Below are 21,414 nucleotides of genomic sequence, written 5' to 3'. Positions count from 1 at the left end.
TGTTGTTGCTATCTGGCTCCTTCCAGCGGCCTCGGATGTCGGCGTTCCATCTCCAACGTCCTGGGGCAGATTTCTTCCGGTCCAGTGGCTTCCTCCTCCTCCTCCTTATTACTGCAACATATTACTTGATGTTGCAGTAGTTTAAAATTCAGCATTATCTTAGTTCTCTAGGTTGGGACTTCTTCCAGTTGCCCCTTGCCACATGAACAAGACGGGGTCCCTTGTTGAAGACTTAGTCCTTCGTGGTTTGTGCCCATGCAAGAGCAGCAAGATGGAAGAGACCTTCTTCCCTGTGTCCTAGGAATTGATAATCTACCCTTGGGGAATCTGTCCCACCTTGGGGTTATTTTGATTTTCTTGCCTAAGAGAAAGAAAATACATTCTGGCCATTTGGGTGTTTCAGTGTCTGCCCCTTGAGGTGCAACGTTTTAGCAAGATGTGAGATGGTAAACCCATTGTCCTACTTTGGCCAGAGCGGTTATCCTATGTAAGCACTGAGGTACCCTTTGCTTGGGGCTTTATGTCTCATCCATTGCCCCTACTTTGTGCCAGCTATGAGTGTGCAGCTGGATTCCAACACACAAACAGAATGTAGTGGTTGTCTTATTAAGGTGAATTCTAGGATGAAAGGCACTTTGCCACAGCAAAAACAGAAGATTCCTAGTGCATGACTTCTGCCTTGGAAACAATACCAGGTTCATGGGGATTCTAGCATGGGGGGGGGGATAAATGAGGCTGTTTTTCCAAACAGGAATGTGCTTATGTGATTTCTCCATTGCTGTTGCAGCTGCTGATATAGTGAGTTGTCAGGGGAACTTCCACACAGCGCGATGCCTAACATCTTCCCTGCGCATGATGACTACCATCCGCCCATGCCACTGGCAGGGCTTAATCAGGGTTTTTGTTTAATTGACAATTGACATCATTATAGCATTATAGCGACCTGGATAGCCCAGGCAAGCCCAATCCTGTCAGATCTCAGAAACTAAGCAGGGTCGGCCTTGGCTAGTATTTGGATGAGTGACTTCCTTTTTTAAAAATAATTTTTGTTATGTTAAATACCATCTGTGACTTCCAAGGAATACCAGGGTTGTGATGCAGAGGAAGGCCATGGAAAACCACCTCTGAAATATCTCCTGCCTCAAAAACCAAGTCTGCCTCACCACCTAGTGGTGCATAATGTTAAAGAGCTGGGACTTCTGGCTGCCAGACAATCTTAGGATCTCCTGGCTATACAAGAAGAAGAAGAAGAAGAAGAGAAGAGATTGGATTTATACCCTGCCCTTCACTCAGAGTCTCAGAGTGGCTTACAAACTCCTTTCCCTTCCCCTCCCCACAACAGACACCCTGTGAGGTAGGTGGGGCTGAGAGCTCTTTCCAGAACTGCCCTTTCAAGGACAGCTCTTGTCAGAACTATGGCTTGCCCAAGGTCATCCAGCAGCTGCAAGTGGAGGAGTGGGGAATCAAACCCGGTACTCCCAGATTAGAGTCTGCACACTTAACCACTACACCAAACTACACACAATGTCATACGATAATTATTATTATTATTTAATAATTATTATTAGCATTATAACATTATAACAATCTGTCTTACCAGGTTCTCTGAATCCTTGGTTTTCACTAAAAAAGTAAGCCTCTAGAGCCTTTTGTTGTAGATCTATAAGGGGAAAGGCATATATGATGGCAGAGAGATTGTTGTACTGCTAGAATGATACATCAGTTGCTGATTAACAAATAACCTACAGATTTGGAAAAGATCGCAGGAAAGGGGGGAAACTTGAGAGACGCATGGAAACACCACCAGCTTCACAACATTCACTTTTTAAAAATTTACTTCACTTAGACCTCACTTTCCTCCCCAATGAGGACCCAAAGGAGCTTTCATTTTCTTCTTCTCCTCCGTTGTATTCTCCCAAGAACTCCATGAGGTCAGTTAGGCTGAGAGCGTGTGATCCAAACCACCCATGTGTAAGTGATTAAAGGATTTTGATTCGGGGAGCATCCATTGCCGCACCAGGCCACAGAATAAAAGTGATGTTGCTTGCCACGATGCACAGCATTTTTGTAGGTACGATGGAGAAAGTCTTGCAGAGTATCAGTAACATTTCAGTCTCTAAGCCAAACATACTTGATTCAGCTTCTTTTATTTTTGACATTTTGTTTTCAAAAAGCCTGCCTCGGAAAAGCTTCCAGGACCATCTTTCTTTCTTTCTTTCTTTAAAAGAAAGCCCGGGTTAAAATGCCTGAACTCTGGAAAATGGGCCACTTTGACATTTCTTTGGCTTTCATCTTCAGCTTTCTTGCCTGGGGCTGCTAGAGGAGAAATCAGTAGCAAGAACTGGAAGGCATTGATTATTTTTGTTTGAGTTGCTGTCTGTGCATCGAATGTGGTGATTTTGCCCCTCGGCAGCAGGCAAACGTTTATCTTCAGTAGGAATGAAAAATACTATAAGCATGTGCTGTGAGCCTCAGACAGCTTACAAGGTTGAATGGAAGATCCACATCAATGACTGCAGGGGAGACTGTGTGTCTCTGCCCCCGCCCCCAGTGGCATTTTGAAGGGGCAGCTTGTGAGAGGAGAAAGTCATCCTCTGTAGACAGGAATCCTTCCGTCTGCAAAAGTTGGATCCAAGCCAGCTTCTTTCCTGTTGCCTTCTTTAGATGTGCTCAAAGGTAGAGCATCTTTTTGGCATGCCAAGTCCCAGGTTCAGTCCCTGGCATCTCCAGTCAGAAGGATCAGTAGTAGGACATGTGAAAGATCTCTGCCAATCACAGAAGACAGTACTGACCTTAATGGACCAGTGGTCTTAATCAGTGGCCCCGGTCACACGGGAGGATTTGCCCCGCAAGAGGGAGGAATAGGGGCGCATCAAGCGGGCGCGATCACACTGCAACACCTGGGAAGCATCATGCACCCATCCCCGATCCGCCCCTTCAGCCCAAAAACATGCATTTAAAAGAGCACTATCTTCCGGATGATGTGCGGCAACTCCAGGCGTCTGGTCGGGGAAGCGCTGGTAGCCCGTCGCAGACAGTGCCGTTCCCCGTCCCACGCATGCGCACAACCGTGCTACTGCTGTTTTGCTGCACAATGTGTGATCGGCTGCCGGAGCACGGAGCCGCGGGGGCACGCCGGATCGCGCTCCCGTGGTTCTTTTTGGTCCGACTCTAATTTGCCGCCCTTCGGCAGCGGATCATCTCGCTCGTGTGACCGGGACCAGTATATCAGTATAAGGCAGGTTCATGGATGTATTTAATTATGGATTTGTATATTTCTCGATGCAGTAACAACTTCAAACCAATGATCCATTCAATCCAGCATCCTGTTTTTCATAAAGAAGAAGGATTAGATTTATACCCTGCCCTTCACTACCTGAAGGAGTCTCAGAGCGGCTTACAATCTCCTTTCCCTTCCCCTCCCCACCACAGACACCCTGTGAGGGAGGTGGGGCTGAGAGAGCTCTTGAGAGAACTGCTCTTTCCAGAGCACCTCTGAGAGAACTGTGACTGACCCAAGGTCATGTCAGCAGCTGCATGCGGAGGAATGGGGAATCAAACCCGGTTCTCCCAGATTAGAGTCAACACCCCTAACCACTACACCAAACTGGCGTTGGTTAGAGCGTCAGACGACGATCTGGGAGAATCAGGTTCAAATGCACACTCTGGATGGTGTCGGTGGAAAGTACCGTCAAGTCACAGCAGACATATAGTGACCCCATAGGGTTTTCAAAGCAAGAGGTGTTCAGAGGTGGTTTGCCATTGCCTGCCTCTGGGTCATGCCCCTGGTATTCCTTGGAGGTCTCCCTTCCAGACACTAGCCAGGGCCGACCCTGCTTAGCTTTCAAGATCTGACGAGGCTAGGCTGGGCTATCCAGGTCAGAGCCTACTCTGGATACTCTGAGTGGGCCGTGTCCTGGATAGCCCAGGCTCGCCAGATCTCATGAGATCTAGGAAGCGGGCTATTCTGTTCTGATTGAATATAATGAATGCGGGAGGAGCAGGTCTGGGATTGTGGCAGCAGACTTCACCCCAGCCTACGTTGAGCTAGCTTAAGCTACCTCACAGTGTTGTTGTGAGGATAAAATTGAGGATTCTAGAATGCTGTAGGCAACTTTGGGTCCCCATTTGGGAGAAAGGCAGGTTATATCAATGAAGATAATAAACGAATGAATAAATTAGTTCAAATATTTATATGCCCGCTTTTTCTCTGGGCAGCTGAAGGATCCAAGGCAGGTGTCACAGCAAGGAGTGGGTCATGGGTTTTTGTTGATGGTGGTGTTGTGGACATACCACCTGTTTCCCTTTTAAGCCCCAGAGCTAGCTGGCTACCACCACTCTGGTTCTAGGGCTTGACTGGAGAGGGTCCGGCGCACCTTCCCTTCCCCTCCCCCCCCCCCCCCGTCATCTCCCTCTTCAGTTAGGTTGTGCCTAGGGTTCAAGTCTGTCTTGCTCCGTGGCGGGGGGCTCCCGGATGTTGTCTGGAGCGCACGCCGCATGCACATCAGCCGGAGGTGACGTGCACGCCGGGGTGGGGTTCCCCCCGGGGCCCGATTCCGTAGCGGCAGAAATCGGGCCTCCAAAGCGGGGGGTTATCCGCCCCCCGGGGGGACTTGGCAGCCCTAGTTGTGCCCCACTGTAAGACTGAGTACAAGGGCCCAGGCAGAGTGAACGGAGAAAAAATAGTCGTTTATTCAGCAAACACTGTAACAATTAACTAAAGAGAACAGTTGTGAAAATGGAGAAGCATTAATGCAGGGTTTACGTTATAAACACACAGTGCAAAATTTAAAAAAAGTGCTAGAAAAGAAAAGAGAATTCCCTAAGTTCCCTGGCTGAATTCCTACCACTGTTTCAGTACCCAACTCCTCCTTTTAGGTTAGACTTACCCCTTCTTGGGGCGTGGGTTCACCTCCCTCAAAAAGCGGCCTCATTGCTGCCCGGCTTCCTGTAGACGGTTTTATGTGCTCTGTTTCCATTTCCTCATCAGTGATTGGCTGCTGTTTTTCCCTCCATTCCCCTCCCCCCACACACTCCCCTGCCTGGCTTCCTGTAGATGGTTTTATGTGCTCTGTTTGGCTCCACTTCCTCATCAGTGATTGGCTGCTGTTTTCCCCTCCATTCCCCTCCCCCCCACACACTCCCGAGGCTTGGAAGGTGGGTGGGAAATGTAGGGCTATAGAGAAATTGCAGAAAGGACCAAGGCCTGTGTGTGAGAGGAAGGGCGGCTTGAGGCCTGCAAGCTGCTCCTTCACTCCTCGGCCTCAGGCCTTGGCTCGTGACAGCAGGTAACAACAATTTGAAATACAGAAAGACTGTACAATTGCAGAGCTTTAAAACAACCCAATGGACATTAAAACAACAAATATAAAACACATTGAAACATCAGTCAAAAGATATCCCGTGCCCCACTGGCAAGATATTCCCTCTTTCCTCAGACTACCCAACATTGCAAATATTAGGGGCAAAATTCAGAATGGTAAATATTTCACCTGTAAGCACAAACATTGAGCCCTGGATGCTAAAACCAGGGCTGGCAGTGAGGCTGTTCACTCAAGCAGGAGCAAAAATGGGGGGGGGGGGCAGTGATGTCACAATTAGGGTTGCCAGTTCTGGGTTCAGAAAGACCTGGAGATATGAGGTGTGGAGATATGAGGGATGGGACCTCGCTAGGGTATAATGTCATACAGTCCACTTCCAAAGCAACTATCTTCTCCAGGAGAAGTGGAATAAATGTTGTAAATCAATAAATCTATGTTGTCTGGAGATCAGGTGCAATTCTATGTAAATCGATAAATAAATAAGCAACCTATGTTGTCTGGATCAGCTGTAATTCTGGGAGATCTCCAGCCCCTACCTGGAGGTTGGCAACCCTAGTCAGAATGCTCTAGGAATCCCCTGAGCTCTATAGTAAAAACCATAGAGATCTGGGAAATTCCTAGAGTGGCATGACATGTTCCAGGTACAACCAGAAGTGAGGTCACAAGAAGGATTGGATAACAGTCCAGACATGGTTATTGATGGGAGAATGTGACTGAAGGCCAAGATAAATGTGTGACTTTCTATGTACAGTATAGACACGTCAGTATCCTCCCAGTCTGTATATGCATGCATGGACCTTGAGTCACCCTCTCCTTAGATGGGGTCACATATTGGGTTGCCACAGCAGTCCAAAATAGTGCCAAAAGGAAGTTATGTTGTTAAGCTGGGCAATTAGACACTTGAGAGTGCTGGAGGCAGACCAATTTGAGTTGAGACTGTATTTCTGCCTTCTCCTGCGGTATTTTTGACAGCCGAAACAGCAAGATATTAGGGTGGGGTACATCTTATTTGCTCCACTGGGAGACATGCCGAACTTGTGCCATTTGTGATGTCTAGTGAACTCTAAGGCCCAAAATAAGAGCACCACAATTATAGATCCCTCAGCGTAAGCCTAACAAGCTCCGTTTGTAAATGTGGTTTGTTTTAAGATGCCTTTTTTGGTTCCACACAGTGAAAATAATAATGTGCGTGTATTATTCCTTTTTACAGATACCGACTTGGGGGTTGGTACACTAACGGAAAATGAGGACCAAGATGGCAGGACGTTGGCGGTCCCCAAAATATCGGGACTAGAAAGGAGTCAAGAGAAAAGCCAGGACGCCAGTAAAGACCCATCGTTTGACCTCACCGTGCCTAAAGACCTTTGTCCTCAAATCTCTCAGCCAACGATCCCACCTCGTTCGGATCCGCAGCCCAAGTTGCATTCTCCAAGCCCTGCAGCGATCCAGCAGACAGAGCCTCCTTGTTCATCGCCATTGGCAGCCCCACAGTCGGCACCCCCCTCAGACGAAACCCAGCTCTCCACAGCCCCTCCTCCCCAAATCCAACGCCTGGCGCGGCCCTCCTCTCCCGGACAGCCGGCTCACCCAAACCTGCCATCCACGCAGCTCCGTCCTCCTTCAAGGACTCTGTCGCAACAGTTGTCGGCATACAACAGCAGCAGCTTAAGCCTCAACAGCTTGAGGTGAGGCCGTTTGCAGTGCATTCTCTTTGTATACTGGCTGTGCAGTCAAGGGTGGGGATGTTAACATAATGTTCCATTAACGTTAACATCAGATGTTAACAGTAAAAGGTGATCAGTCTTACCATCTGAGATCTGTTTCCCATGCAGGGTTGCCAGGTCTGGGTTGGAAAATACCTGGAGACTTTGGGGGTGGATCTGGGAAAGGGCAAGGTTGGGGGAGGGGCAGGGTCTCAGCATAGTATAATGCCATAGAGTACACCTGTCACGGCTCAGGTGGGATGTCACCTGACGCTGCCACCACTCTCCCTCCCAAGACCTTTAGACCTCCCTTTTGGCCGAATGATAGGCGTGAGAACTAGGAGGTCAAACAACAAGGTGCAGAATAATAACAGTAAGTGGGTGAAAAGAAAAGAAATCGAATGCCCAAATCCATCTAAATATATACTGTCCCTAGCTCACTATTCCAAGTGACACTAGACTACTCACCCTTCCCTCAGGATGAGGGTCTCTCCCATGCAGAAGCCTTCCTTCTGGCTCTGCCCTCTGGCACCTCTGTGGCACCAGCCCTTTTGTTCCCCAGCCCTCTTCTTCCCTATTGGTCAATTTTGGCTCCAAAACCTCACCTACTGCTAGCCAGGCTCCCTGGGCCTAGTAAGCCTCTGGTGGCACAGCCCTTCAAAGCAGCCATTTTCTCCAGGGGAGCTGATCTCTGTCAGTTGTAAAAGCGGGAGATCTCCAGGCCTCACCTGGAGGCTGGCAACCCTATTCCCATGTGCTGGAGAATAGAATGCTAGAAAGGTGGTAACACACTTTGTCAAGTGCCATCAATTTACGGTGACACTATCCGTTTACATTCTCCTGTCGTTAAGAGCCTTGCTGACCCGGATGGCCCAGGCTAGCCCGATCTCATCAGATCTCAGAAGCTAAGCAGGGTTTGGTTAGTATTTGGCCTTGGTTAGTATTTGGAGACCACCAATGAGTTCCACATTCGCTCCTCATGGAAGGGTAATATCTTGTTTTGCGTTATGCTGGTCTATGACCGTAATAAAGAATATCGGACTGGACTGTATATTCGCCACGCAGAGGAAGGCAATGGCGAACCACCTCTGTTTAGTCTCTTGGCTTGAAAAGTCTACGGGGTTGCTGTAAGTTGCCTGTGACTTGACGGCACTTAACACTCGGTTTGAACTTTATTTGGGTTTTACTTGCTGTTTGTTTTATACTTTGATTGACGCTTGTGTATACTGACTTCGGATAAGAATGTTGTATGTCGTTACATGATGTTGAATGGCATTCCACCTCAGATACTCTGAGCGAAGAGGCAGTCCCTAATCATTTTGAATTATATAGACAGGTTTCCTGTTTCTTATGTTCCTTAGTGTAAAACCCCCATGCAGACAGAAAGCAGAATATAATTTCTCTCCTTCCAGCTCGGTTTGTTTGAAGTGCTGTTTTATTTATCGAAACATTTGTGCCCTCCTTTTCTCATCAACGGGGGACCTAAAATGGTTGATGATATTGTTCATTCCTCCTCCATTGTTTCTAGGCTTGCCAAGTCCCCCCGGGGGGCGGGGAAACCCCCGCCCGAGAGGCTCGTTACCCGCCGCTGGTGGATCGGGCCCCGGGGGGAACCCCACCCCCAAAGCACGCGACGTGCCCGGCGTCAGCACGTCACCCGGAAGTGACGCAGTCGCGTCGGACGCTTTGGGGGCGGGGCCGCGGTCTTCCGAGGGAAAACTCTGTGGTTTTCCCTTGGATGATTGTGGCCTCGCCCCCGGTGTGCCCGACGTGGTTGCCTCACTTCTGGGTGACGTGGTTGCAGCGCGCATGCGCTTTGTGCGCATGCACGGACTCACGGACCGGCGCTGGAGTCCCCCAGTATACAGACGGTAAGGACTTGGCAACCCTAATTGTGTCCTCATGAAAACAACGTCGTAAGGTAGGGTTAGGCTAAAAGAGTGACTGGCCTCAGGTGGCCTAGTGAGTTTCCATGGCAGAACAGGAATTCAAACCTGGGTGTCCCAAATCCAACACTCTAAGCACTACACTCTGTTTATTTATTTATTTTATTTGTTAGATTTTTATCCCACCCTCCCGGCCTAGGCTGGCTCAGGGTGGCTTACAACAGAATAAAATTTCAACAGTACAATGAGATAAAATCGCATCAATTAATATAAATACAATGTTAAAACCAAGACATAATAAAGTGCTAGTAAACATTTCCTCACTTTCTGGTCAGCTCCATGATCTTCTTCAGCTGTCTTAGGTGACTGGCCCAGGCAGTATTTAAGGGTCCAGCGAGTCAGGGTTCCACCAACATAGATGTTAATCGTTGGTGGTGGTAATGGTGGTTGAGGTAGTAGTGGTGGCAGCTCGAAAGGCCTGGCGGAAGAGCTCCGTTTTACATGTCCTGCGGAACTGTGAGAGGTCCCGCAGGGCCCTGGTCTCTTCTGGGAGCTCATTCCACCAGTGTGGAGCCGCCACCGAAAAGGCCCAGGCACTGGTTGTCACCAGTCTGGCCTTGATGCTCCTTGATGCTCGGGAGAGCCAACCAATTCTGGGTCCCTGATCACAGCGCTCTCTGGGGTACATACCCCTGTTGGCATGGGGTAACCTCCTAAAATATGCTCAACCATGGCGGATCCATTTTTCCACTTCAGTATGCCACCACCTTGTTCTCTTAATATGCAAATCATACCTGAGGCCTGGTTCACACATGCAATAGAATAATGAGGCAGTAGCATGTTATAGCCTAAGATGGGCTTCTGCTGCTTAAGAACATAAGAAGAGCCCTGCTGGATCAGACCAGCAGTCCGTCTAGTCGAGCCTCTTGTCTCACATTGTGAGACCTCCAGACATTCCTCTGGAGGGCAAACAGCAGGGCATAGAGGCTGAGGCTTTCCCCTGATGTTGCCTCCTGTCTCTGGGATTCAGATGTTTATTGCTTCTGAACGTGGAGGTTCTCCTCAATCACCATGGCTAGTACTCACTGATAGCCTTATCCTCCGTGACTATATCTAATCCCCTTTTAAAGCTTTCTATGCCTGTGGCGATCACTACATCCTCTGGCAGCAAATTCCACATTTTAATCACTGGCTGTGAGAAGAATGTTTTTTGTCCATCCTGAACCTACTGCCCATCAGCTTCATACTGTCCATCAGTTTCTCTTCAGACAGGTACAATCACAGGAATGAATGGTACCCCCCACTTTAAAATTTACTTCTGAAAATAGTGTAGTATATTTTGAAAGTGGAACTAGTTAGCTCAGTTCTTTGTATTCGGTTGGGGCAGGGGTCGTTTCGTAGAAAAGGAGCTAGGGGAACTCATTAGCATAACTCATTAGCATATGCCACACACCCCTGACATCACCGGAAGTGTGTCATAAGGCCACACCCCCTGACATCACTGGAAGTGTGTCATAAGGCCACACACTCCGCCCCCAACGGTCCCGGCCGCCGCCGGCCTTGCAGCTCCACTGCCGAGCCCCATGAGGGGCCCGGCGGTGGACCTGCAAGGCCGGCGGGAGTGCAAGGAAGCCCCGTGAAGGCCCTCCCTGGCCCCAGGCAGGCAGGGGTGGGGAGAGGCAGGGAGGAAGCAACTTACCCTCCCTCTTCTCCTGCCTCTCCTGGCTGAATGAGGGCCGGAAGTGGGGTGGCCGGAAGCAGGGGGCGGGGCTTCGTCATGTGCCCCGCCCCCCGTACCTCACCCGGGGGAACTGTGATCCCCCGCAATTCCCCCCGAAATGATCTTTGGGTTGGGGCAAGGTGAACTCCTGGTCACATAGGGAAAAACTGTTGTTCAATAATAATAATTATCGTATGGCATTGTGTGCGGTATAGCCAGGAGATCCTATGATTGTCTGGCAGCCTAAAGTTTTTTAGCATTATGCATCACTAGGTGGTGAGCTAGACTTATGTTGGGGTTGAGAGAGCTCTGAAAGTGCTGTGACTGGCCCAAGGTCACCCAGGTGGCTTCATGTGGAGGAGTGAGGAATCAAACCCGGTTCTCCTGATTAGTTGGTTGCTCTTAACCACTACATCATGCTGGCTCCCTCTGTGGTTCAGTAAACAAAGCACTGCATCCCAAAGGTCTCCTGTTCAAGCCTTGGCACCTCCAGTTAAAGGACTTCAGGTAGCAGGGCTCTGAGACTTTAGAGCAGCAGTACTCACTCAGTGACTTGCAGAGAGCTGCATTCACAACTACCATCAACCAGAAGAGTCACATTTGCTTCCATTCATGGCAGGAGACTTGTGTCTCAAGTTGGCTTGCAGCTTACCCAATCCTCCAGTGAGTGGCTGTTCTAAAGAGATCGCCACCTTCCAGCTGCATGCCCCACCAGATAAGGGCCTTGTCCACTTTCCTGAAACATGGCTCAGATGCCACATTGGGGAATCGTGCTCAGAAGAACCACAGGTGGCGTGTCAAAGAGCGAGATGTGGCTCCCAAACCACTGAGTGAGTATCACTGCCTTAGACAGTCGCTGTCAGTAAGAGTGGACAGAGGAGAACTAGGTGGACCGATGATATGATTCCGTATAAAGCAGCATTGTGTATTTGCTTCTCTGAACCTGGAAATTTGCCACTGGGTTATGGGGCTTTGCACAGCCTGTGAACAAGGTGGAGAAACTGCACTTCAAGGGTCTAGTCTGCATACCAGTGTGGGCTAGCTGGCTTTGGGGTTGGTTCTCGAGGGGACCCCTCCGAGGGGTTTTGTCTCTCCTAATGTTTCTTCTCCCCCCCCCCACTTTTTTGTATTTCTGTGAACAGCAGCAGCAGAAGCAGTACTCCTGCCAAGACTCAGGCCCCCCCTGCACATATCGCCCACCCCCCCTCGGCGTCCCCCTTCCCCCTCTCCCTGCCGAACCACAGCCCTCTTCATACTTTTCCACCCGCCCTCCAACCTCCCGCCCACTCCCATCACCCCAATATGTTTGCCCCTCCCACGGCATTGCCCCCGCCTCCTCCTCTGACATCGGGGGCGTTGCAAGTTCCGGGCCATCCTGCTGGGAGCACTTACTCCGGTAAGTATTCAGAGGCATTCCAGGAGGGGAAGACTGTGCATTATGAGATTCGAAGACTAGCATATTCTTGCTCCCTGGAGGAGGAATGGAAGGAAACGAAACAGGAGCAGGAGAGAGGAAGGGGAAAACAGCAATAAAGAAAGAAAGGTTGGCTTTTAGGGCAACCAAAATGTGATGTTTTCAAATAAATCACGCTGCACGTTCCTTGGGTGGCTTGGTCTGTGGCTCAGTAGTAGGGATAAGGTTGCCAGGCCCCCGATCCGGGCGGGGGTTCCCCCACTTTTGCGAGCCCCTTTCTGTTGCCAGCCAACTGGCCAGTAGGGGGACCCCACCCACAAATGCCCCCAAACACAATGTAACGACATCACCCCAGAAGTGATGTCATCGTGTCGCCGATTTATTTATTTATCAACATAACATAAGAACATAAGAGAAGCCAATGTTGGATCAGGCCATTGGCCCATCCAGTTCAACACTCTGTCACACAGTGGCCAAAAATACCAGGTGCCATCAGGAGGTCCAGCAGTGGGGCCAGGACATTAGAAGCCCTCCCACTGTTGACCCCCCCCCCAAGCACCAAGGATACAGAGCATCACTTGCCCCAGCCTGAGAGTTCCTATCTATACCTTGTGGCCGATAGCCACTGATGGACCTCTGCTCCATATGCTCATCTAATTCCCTCTTGAAGCTGTCCATGCCTGTGGCCGCCGCCACCACCTCCTGCGGCAGTGAATTCCATGTGTTAATCACTCTTTGGGTGAACAAGGTTATATCAGATTTATATCCCACTCCCTCTCCCCTGAATGGGACTCGGGGCAGCTGCCGGCATGTAAAATACACCAGATAAATATAAAAGATACAATAAATAAACTTTTAAAATATAAACCGATTAAAATATATTCCCATTAAAACCTATCAGCTATCAAGCAGGGTAGGATGCATGGAAGGTGAAGACACAGCTGAAGCATACCAGCTGCCTGGGGGATCACAATCACCCAAAGACCGCCCCAAAAAGAGCAGCCTCTCATGCCCTGCAGAACCTAGGGAGGTCCCGCAAAGCACACACCTCTTCAGGCAGCTGTTTTTGCAGGACAGGAGCCATTACTGAGAAGGCGGTCGCCCATGTTGACCCAAGGCAGGCAGCTCGTGGACTAGGGACCTTCAATAAATGCTGAGATAAAGATAGGAGAAGATGGGGAGGATCATGCTGGGAACATTCTATGGTGTATAGGTGGAGGATACCACTTATGGCCATTGTTCCCTCTAAGCTGAGTTAGTGTGAGCTAGCTCACAGCTTTTTAGCTTCTGGCTCACACATTTTTGTCTTAGCTCAGGAAGGAGGGCTCCAGAGCAGGCGAATGCATGCAGTAGTCAAATCGCTCGCTCACAAAGTAGAATTTTTGCTCACAAGACTCCACAGCTTAGAGGGAACATTGCTTATGGCTATTCTACTCCATTTAAAAACTCCCTGGAAGTGAAATATCAGCACACCAGGAATAAATGTTCTCTTGATACGCTAGTTTTCTGTTACAGGGAGGGAGGGTTGCTTTTGTTTAATGATATTTTAAAACATGCTTTATTATGGTTTTAACGTTAACTGAGACAACCACCTTGTGCTTCCCCAGGATGAAAAACAGGGGGACAAAGGGTTTTTTGGGTTTTTTGTAATGAAATAAATGAAGGAGTTAAATATCAGCCCGCGTGATGCTGTGAGAAGGCTGAGCACAGCTTGGATTGGAAAGCTACAAACTGACGTCCCTCTCTCTGCTTTTCAGAGCAAGACCTCCTCCGCCAGGAGCTGAACACGAGATTTCTGGCTTCCCAGAGTGCCGACCGGGGTGCCTCACTGGGCCCGCCACCCTACTTGAGGACGGAGTTCCACCAGCATCAGCACCAGCACCAGCACACACATCAACACACTCACCAGCACACCTTCACGCCTTTCCCCCACGCGATCCCGCCCACCGCCATCATGCCGACGCCAGCACCTCCCATGGTGCGTACCCCAGGCAGAAATGTGAGGATAAGTAGAGCACACCTCTCTTACGTTACAAAGTTATAACAACGATCCGTAGTAGTGATGATGTTTGGGAAAGGAGGAATGCTGGGAGAAAGTATGCTCATGTCCTTGGGACTGAGAGCCAGGAGAAACAAAAGGCATATGGTATGGTCCTCCTGGAAGGTTCCTCTCGGAATTTAAGGTAGGGGACTCCCAAGTTTGCATCTCTCCACTTATCCTGCTTGTGGAAAGCTGGCATATCAGGAAGAAAGCCACTTTCTGGTTGGCACACTAGCTTTCCAATAAGGCTGATGGGTGGGTTTTTTTAATGCAGAAGTCTGTACACCAATAGCCCAAAATGAGCAAAACATAGATTGAAACTATCTTGAAACTGTATAGGACCAAGTGTTACCCTGTTGCCCTGTTATGTCACTGATCTCTGTTGCACTGCTAGGTACAGTTCTCCCCGCAGCCATGGTCAGTGGTGACGCTGAAGGGTAGCAGAGAATAATTTTCTAAGTGACAGTGAGTTGTAATCAGAGATCTCACTGGCCTTAGAAGGGTGTGATTCTGCTTCATGGGGCATTATGAGAGAGAGCTGCAGTGCCAGTCTTATGCATTGCATGCATCATGGTGCAGGGTCAATCCCCAGTGTGTCCACTTACAAACATCTTAGAGAGCAGCACTTCTGCTGGAAACCTTGGAGAGCTACTGCCAGTCGCTCCTAGACTGTAGTAGGATAGGTAGTTTGACAGGGTATAAGGCAGTTTCTTAAGTCCATAGGATTCCTTGTTGCACTTTGAAAAGATATGGGCTTACAATGAATGTCCCTTGTGTATTACATATTCAGAGGCAGTCACCTTCTGACTACTAGTGCTAAGAGACGACATCAGGGCATCTGTGCCCTGTTCGTTGGCTCTCTGGGCTAACTGGTTGGCTGCTGCGTGAAACAGGATTGCAGGACTCAATGGACCACTGACTGGTCTAATCAAACCAGGCTCATCTTACTTTCTAATGTGTTTATTTTTCTGAATATCTCTACGAACTCTAAATCCATTTGTTCCTTTAGCAAGACATCTGTCAAAGCTACCATTCTCCTCCCCCTCCCCTTTTCGGGAAGACCAAAACTTTTGTGACCACATTAGTTAGAACAGAATTATATGTGACGTATCTCCAATTCTGCACTCTGTTGGTGTTTGACGCTTTGGAAACCTTTCTCTCCATGAACAAGTGGCCTAGTGAGAATTCCACATGTCCAATCTCTAGCACCTCCAGTTAGAAGGATCTTCGGGAGCCAGTGCTGGGAAAGACCTTTGCTTGGCCAAAACTTTGGAGAGCCAGTGAAAGTCAGAGTGGATGATACTAAGCCAAAGAATCCAGTAGTCTGACTCTATAGAAGGCTGCTTTGTATATTCATATATGAGCCTGAGGAAGCAATATATATTGAAGTATAAAGGGAGATGTGGGATGACGGTGGACAGTAACCCCCCTGTACACAAGTTACAGTGAACACATGTACAATCAGTGTACAGTATCGATTTGATTTTTCTGTATATGTGCATTGAGTAATTCTCACATGACGTTCAATCCAAGTACAGCTCAAACGTGATTTAAACCATTTATTTTGCCAGGTACTGGTCCCTGGTTTTATTTGTAAAACAAATGTAGTTTGGCTGTTTCTTATAAACAGACCGACAGATGTGTGTGTAGCAGGTATATGCTTTCATTGTAACCTGTGACCATGGCCAATGCTAAGTGACGCTCCCCCACACAAATGGGTATGTAATCCCCCCATTCATTACTGCAATCGTGAGCCCTAGGGTCTTGGTTTTTTATTTTTAAAGAAAGGCGAGGTTTTCAGGATTCCATGGCAATGGATGGCTTTTATGTCAGAGGTTGTCTTGTGGGTTCTTTGATGACATTACGGTTGCCCATGTCCCTACATTTGCTGAAAATGAGCCCAGAAGCCAAAATTTGATGATCAGCTCTTGCCTTGAAGATACATGGTTTCTTTTGTTGTTGCTTGGTTGGTGAACCTGGAAGATGGGTTGCCATGAATTCAGTCCACTGATAACCAGCTGCTTTGCTAGTTCTACTTGCCTTACAGTGCAAGCCCAAGCACAGTGACTGTCTTCTTCTAAGCCTATTGACGTCAAAGGGCTGAACTCCATTTAGGATCGCACTGTTAGTCTCCCTCAGCCAAAATGGCAGAAGACTCTCATGGGACCATAAGGACTAACCAGTTCCATCAGCTTTGGACTCTGGCTTATGAAAGCTGAAGCCCATAATCAATTGGTTAGTCATTAAGGTGCCATGAAACTCTTTTTGTGCTTTTGGTGTTACTAAGTGAGCATAAATAAAAGATGCCCCCTGAACTTCTTCCTCTTGGAACAGGCTCCACATGGAGCTGCCTGTGAAAGAAATGTGGGATTTGACTGGTTCAGGATGCAGGTTGGTTTCCACTGCTGGCTGTGAGAGAACATAGGGGGTGCGGTCAGATGGCGTGCTGAGAGCGGGTTAAACTGCTCCAGTTCTAACCGGATTATATTTGATCTGGATAAGTGTGATCACACTCAATGTTCCCTCTAAGCTGTGGAGTCTTGTGAGCAAAAATCCTGCTTTGTGAGCTACAGGCATCAAAGTTATGAGCAAGCGATTTGGCTACTGCATACATTAGTTTGCTCTGGAGTCATCCTTCCTGAGCTAAGACAAAAATCTGTGAGCTAGAGGCTAAAAAAACTGTGAGCTAGCTCACACTAACTCAGCTTAGAGGGAACACTGATCACACTTACCTCTCTTATCCTGCCTCACCGCACAGTCACAGCGCTCCCCGCTATCTACACTACCAATGCGCAGGAGCATTTGTCGGCGGGTTTTTAAAATTTTTCCTCAGTTTGCGCATGCGCATAGGCACCCCTCTGTAGAAGGGGGGGAACTATCATAGTGCATGCGCAGAACCACCAGGGCGAATCAATCCAACCCCTCCAACAAAAGACTTCTGTTTAAATATTTGACCCGAAAATGGCCTCTGTGAGATCCCGAACTCATCTAAACGCTAAAACAAGTGACCGTTTAAATGTCGGTTTTCTAAACGTGGTGGCGGAGCTCTGCCTATGCGCACACTGCCAACGCATTAAAAAAAATGGCAGGCGAAAAGCAGAAGCCTCAGGCAGCTTTCGAGTGAGGAAGGGGTTTAAACAGGAAGTGGCTCGACACTGCAGGAGCTATCAGACATCAGAAAAGTGCGGCTAGAACTGGAGAATCAGGAAAACACCTCTTGGGGACCTGGTAACAAAATACTCCGTTTTAAAGGGGGTTCGAGCCGGAAAGCGACAGCTGGGGATGGTGCGCAGGTGTTGGGTGTGTGAATGTGGATATAAAATCCATTACTGAAGCGGACGAAACGGCCCGTCTGAACGCACCCAGTGTTGAGCTACTAGAAAATAAAATGCAGGCGTTTGTTACACAGTGCACAAAACACGTTGGCTCCTTTGCTTAATATACATGTGTAACCTTTATTGTGATTCTTTGTTATTGGATGTGTAACTTCACTTTGTTGCTGTATGTTATGATCTGAGTTTTTAATGGTATCCTATGTATGTCATTTTAATCCTAAGACTCTGTGCACTGTGTAATAGATATTTACATTTTATTTTGCTTTCTAGTTAACTCAGCCTCTTGGCTCCTGACTTGATTTTCAGATTGGGCTTTTCCCCCCTTTTTTTCTTTCTTTTTTCCCTCTGTGAGAGACCATAAAACACTAATCATGCCTTGACACTGTTTGCTAATTCCTGAGGCAAATTCAGTGGTCCATGATTATTCTCCCCCACCCCTTCTTGGCCCTATATCTCTGGCAAGGAACAGTGCCTGTGATCTGAGCAGAGGTCGATTCGGGGGGGATCGCGGGGGATCGCAGTTCCTTCGGGTGAGGTGTGGGGGGCGGGGCACACGATGAAGCCCCGCCCCTTTCTTCCGGCCGCCCCGCTTCCGGCCCTCATTCAGCCAGGAGGAGGCAGGAGAAGAGAGAGAATAAGTTGCTTCCTCCCCACCTCTCCCCACCCCTGCCTGCCTGGGGCCAAGGAGGGCCTTGGCGGGGCTTCCTCGCACTCCCACCAGCCTTGCAGGTCCACCGCCGGGCCCCTGATGTCAGGGGGTGTGGCATATGCTAATGAGTTATGCTAATGAGTTCCCCTAGCTCTTTTTCTACGAAACTACCCCTGGGTCTGGGTGTGGTGACAGTTGTATGTGTTGTAAGTTTTGGCATTTGGTTTTTCATGTCAAAGTAGACGTTACTCCCTCTTTGGTAATAGCTTTGTTGATGAGATAGTTAAAAGTTTTTGAAATCTTTAGAATACATTCCTTTTGCCCTCCTGCTCTCACCACTGAGAATTCTCTTGGATAGTTCCTGCCTGACCCAATTTCTCTCCCCAAAGGCTGGTCAGTCCCAGACTCCTCCTGTTCTGTCCTTTGCCTTCCCCTCATCTCAGAATCCTCCATGTTTTGAAATATATTTACTGCCTTCTGTCTGTTTCCACTGTTTGTGCCACACGAAAGATAGGGCGGCCTTCGAAAACCTTCGGCTGAAACACGAGAAATGTTGCCCCCCAGAAAAGCGAGCAGAATAATGAGTTTGTGCTTTGATCCTTTTTACAGTTTGACAAATACCCAACAAAAGTTGACCCCTTCTACCGACACAGTGTGAGTTCTTCTTACTGCCTTAAAATGTTTGTAACAAATGCTTTTTTTCTTGCAACGGGGTTCAGAACACCTCTCGGCCAGTGGCCAATCATCCCATCCTTATTTCCATGCCCATCGACTCATCACTCTAAAATATCCATTTGCATGTTTTCAATCGCTTTTGGATTCCTGTTAAAGATGCAGAATTGTCTCTATGTGTTTTTGCCAAATCAGAATCTTTGTTTGTTCTAAAACAATGCCCCAGTCTGCGGGCGTTAAGTGAATTAAGTCACGTCCATCTCACAGCGACCTTATGAATGAATGACCTCCAGAATGTCCTGTTATTGACAGCCTTGCTCAGGTCCAGGGTAGAAATGTAAAATTTCCGGAAATTTTGAAGCTCAGAAAAAACCTCGGGTTTTTCCCGGTTTTTTTCGGGGGGAAACGGAAATTTTCGGAAAAATTGAAAAAATGCTACATTAGCATTTCTTTTGTCTTTTCTAGATTGAAAGTCATTCTGTTACTTTAGGAACATAAAATATGACTATGGACATTTTTACTTGGCATGAAATTATCACAACTAGCATATTAAAAATATAGTGTATCCAAACAATTATTTCAAACAGAATACCCACCCACATGCAAAAACAATTTTCTTCTGACAATCGCACCTCCTAAAGGAAGAAATGCATCTTGTTCTTGCATTGGAGGGTTCAGTTTGTAACCTAGGACTTGCTTGTCCTCAGTGCACAGAAATTAGATCAATCTGATACCATATATATGTATATTAAGAAATGATTTGGAAAATATTTGAACACCTTGTCTTAAAATATTTTATTCATCATGTTAAAATAAAACGTTCCATAATCAATTTTTTTTCTTTTTCAATTTTTCCAATTTTTTGGGGAAAAAACCAAAAAGGCTTCAGGAAAAAAACGGGGGGGAAACGGTTTCCCCCCGAATTTTTCCGTTTTTTTCCCGGGCCTTCACATCTCTAGTCCAGGGCCTCTCAGAGTTTGAGAGAGGTTCAGGCTACTTCCATTTTTGGAGGCTCCAGACATATCAAAAATGAAGAGATGCTGCAAAAGGTTACAGAAATAATGAAAAGTCTAGATCTGTGGTCCTCCGTGAATGGTCCCCCCACCCCCATGATATAACCCGCTCAGGTCTGGCAAACTGAGGGCCGTGGCTTCGTTTATTGAGTCAATCAATCCCCTTCCTCTTTTCCTGCTGCTTTCAATTTTTCCAGGCAGTCTTGTGTCCTTATGATATAACCAAAGTACAATAGCCTCATTTTAGTCATTTTAGGGCACGATCACATGCAGAATTAGCCACGCTGTAGGCACAAATGCCGGGTGGATTTTAAGGGCGCCATCAGACACCAACATTTATTTATTTATTTATTTATATTGGGATTTATATCCCGCCCTACCCGTATGGCCCAAGGCGGCGAACAAGCGGCAACGCCGGAAATAAAACATAGGTTACAATTAAAACATCAGTAATACAAGCTAAAATGGTGCTCTACAGTGGTTATAAAAGTTCATTTTAAAAGTTCAAGATGGTAGATGTCACTCACTGGCGGCCAATGGTGTAAACGCAGGAGCGCCAGAATGATGTTGTTCCTCTTCTGGGCAACGACTGCCCCCATCCAAGGCCAGGTAGATGGCAAGTCGGCCACGTTGGTGGTATAGTGGCAGTGGCGGCGGCTCCTACTCAAATGCCTGGCGGAAGAGCTCCGTCTTGCAGGCCCTGCGGAACTGCACTAGGTCCTGCAGGGCCCTGATCTCCGCCGGGAGCTCATTCCACCAGGTAGGAGCAGCCACTGAAAAAGCCCTGGCCTTGGTTAGGGCAAGCTTGATGTCCCGGGGGCCTGGAACCTCAAGGAGGTCCAGACTCCCTGATCGCAGCGCTCTTGGGGGAACATACGGGAAGAGGCGGTCCCTCAGGTAGGCTGGACCCTGGCCATTCAGGGCTTTAAAGGTAAGAACCAGCACTTTGAAACGAACCCGGTATGCTATAGGCAGCCAGTGCAGCGCTTGCAGCACCGGCCGGATGTGGTCCCTCCTTGAGAGACCCATCAGCAGCCTAGCCACAGCATTCTGCACTAGCTGCAGCTTCCGGATTTGCAACAAAGGCAGCCCCAAGTAGAGAGCGTTACAGTAGTCCAGCCTCGAGGTGACCATCGCGTGGATCACAGTGGCCAGGTCCTCGCGGCTGAGGTAGGGGACCAATTGCCGGGCCAGCCGTAGGTGGTAAAAGGCTGACCTCGCAGTGGCTGCCACCTGGGCCTCCATTGTCAATGAAGAGTCCAGGAGCACTCCTAAGCTCCTAACCTCCCGCACAGGCACCAAAGGCACCCCGCCGAAGGTCGGGAGAAGGAGCCCTAGCTCCCGGCCGGTCCGACACAGGCCCAGGACCTCCGTCTTTGCCGGGTTTAATTTCAACCGACTCAATAGCCAACCAGCCATGGCTTGAAGCGCCTGAGAAAGGTCATCAGGAGCAGAGTCCGAACGGCCGTCCAACATCAGATAGAACTGGGTGTCATCAGCGTACTGATGACACCCAAGCCCATACCTCCGGACAATCTGGGCGAGGGGGCGCATGTAGATGTTAAATAAAATTGGGGACAACACGGCTCCCTGGGGCACCCCACACTCAAGGGGGTGCCTTCGGGACCGCTGATTCCCCATTGCCACCCTCTGTCCCCGA

The 21,414-nt window shown here is 48.5% G+C and overlaps 1 protein-coding gene across 1 annotated transcript in view; it reads left to right on the top strand.

Annotated features, from left to right (window-relative positions):
• AUTS2 (autism susceptibility candidate 2) overlaps positions 1-21,414 on the top strand; it is a 903,433-nt gene that overhangs the window by 841,284 nt on the left and 40,735 nt on the right. The window contains exons 6-9 of the mRNA XM_015418389.1: positions 6,532-7,006; positions 11,773-12,026; positions 13,802-14,022; positions 18,679-18,723. Coding sequence (XP_015273875.1) covers positions 6,532-7,006; positions 11,773-12,026; positions 13,802-14,022; positions 18,679-18,723 — 995 coding nt within the window. The remainder of the gene's footprint in view (positions 1-6,531; positions 7,007-11,772; positions 12,027-13,801; positions 14,023-18,678; positions 18,724-21,414) is intronic.

This window comes from Gekko japonicus, unplaced genomic scaffold (assembly GCF_001447785.1).
Source record: "Gekko japonicus isolate JY-2015 unplaced genomic scaffold, Gekko_japonicus_V1.1 scaffold89, whole genome shotgun sequence".
Classification (NCBI taxonomy): Eukaryota; Metazoa; Chordata; class Lepidosauria; order Squamata; family Gekkonidae; genus Gekko; species Gekko japonicus.
Note: the sequence above shows the minus strand (reverse complement) of the source record. Positions and strands in the feature narration are given on the sequence as shown.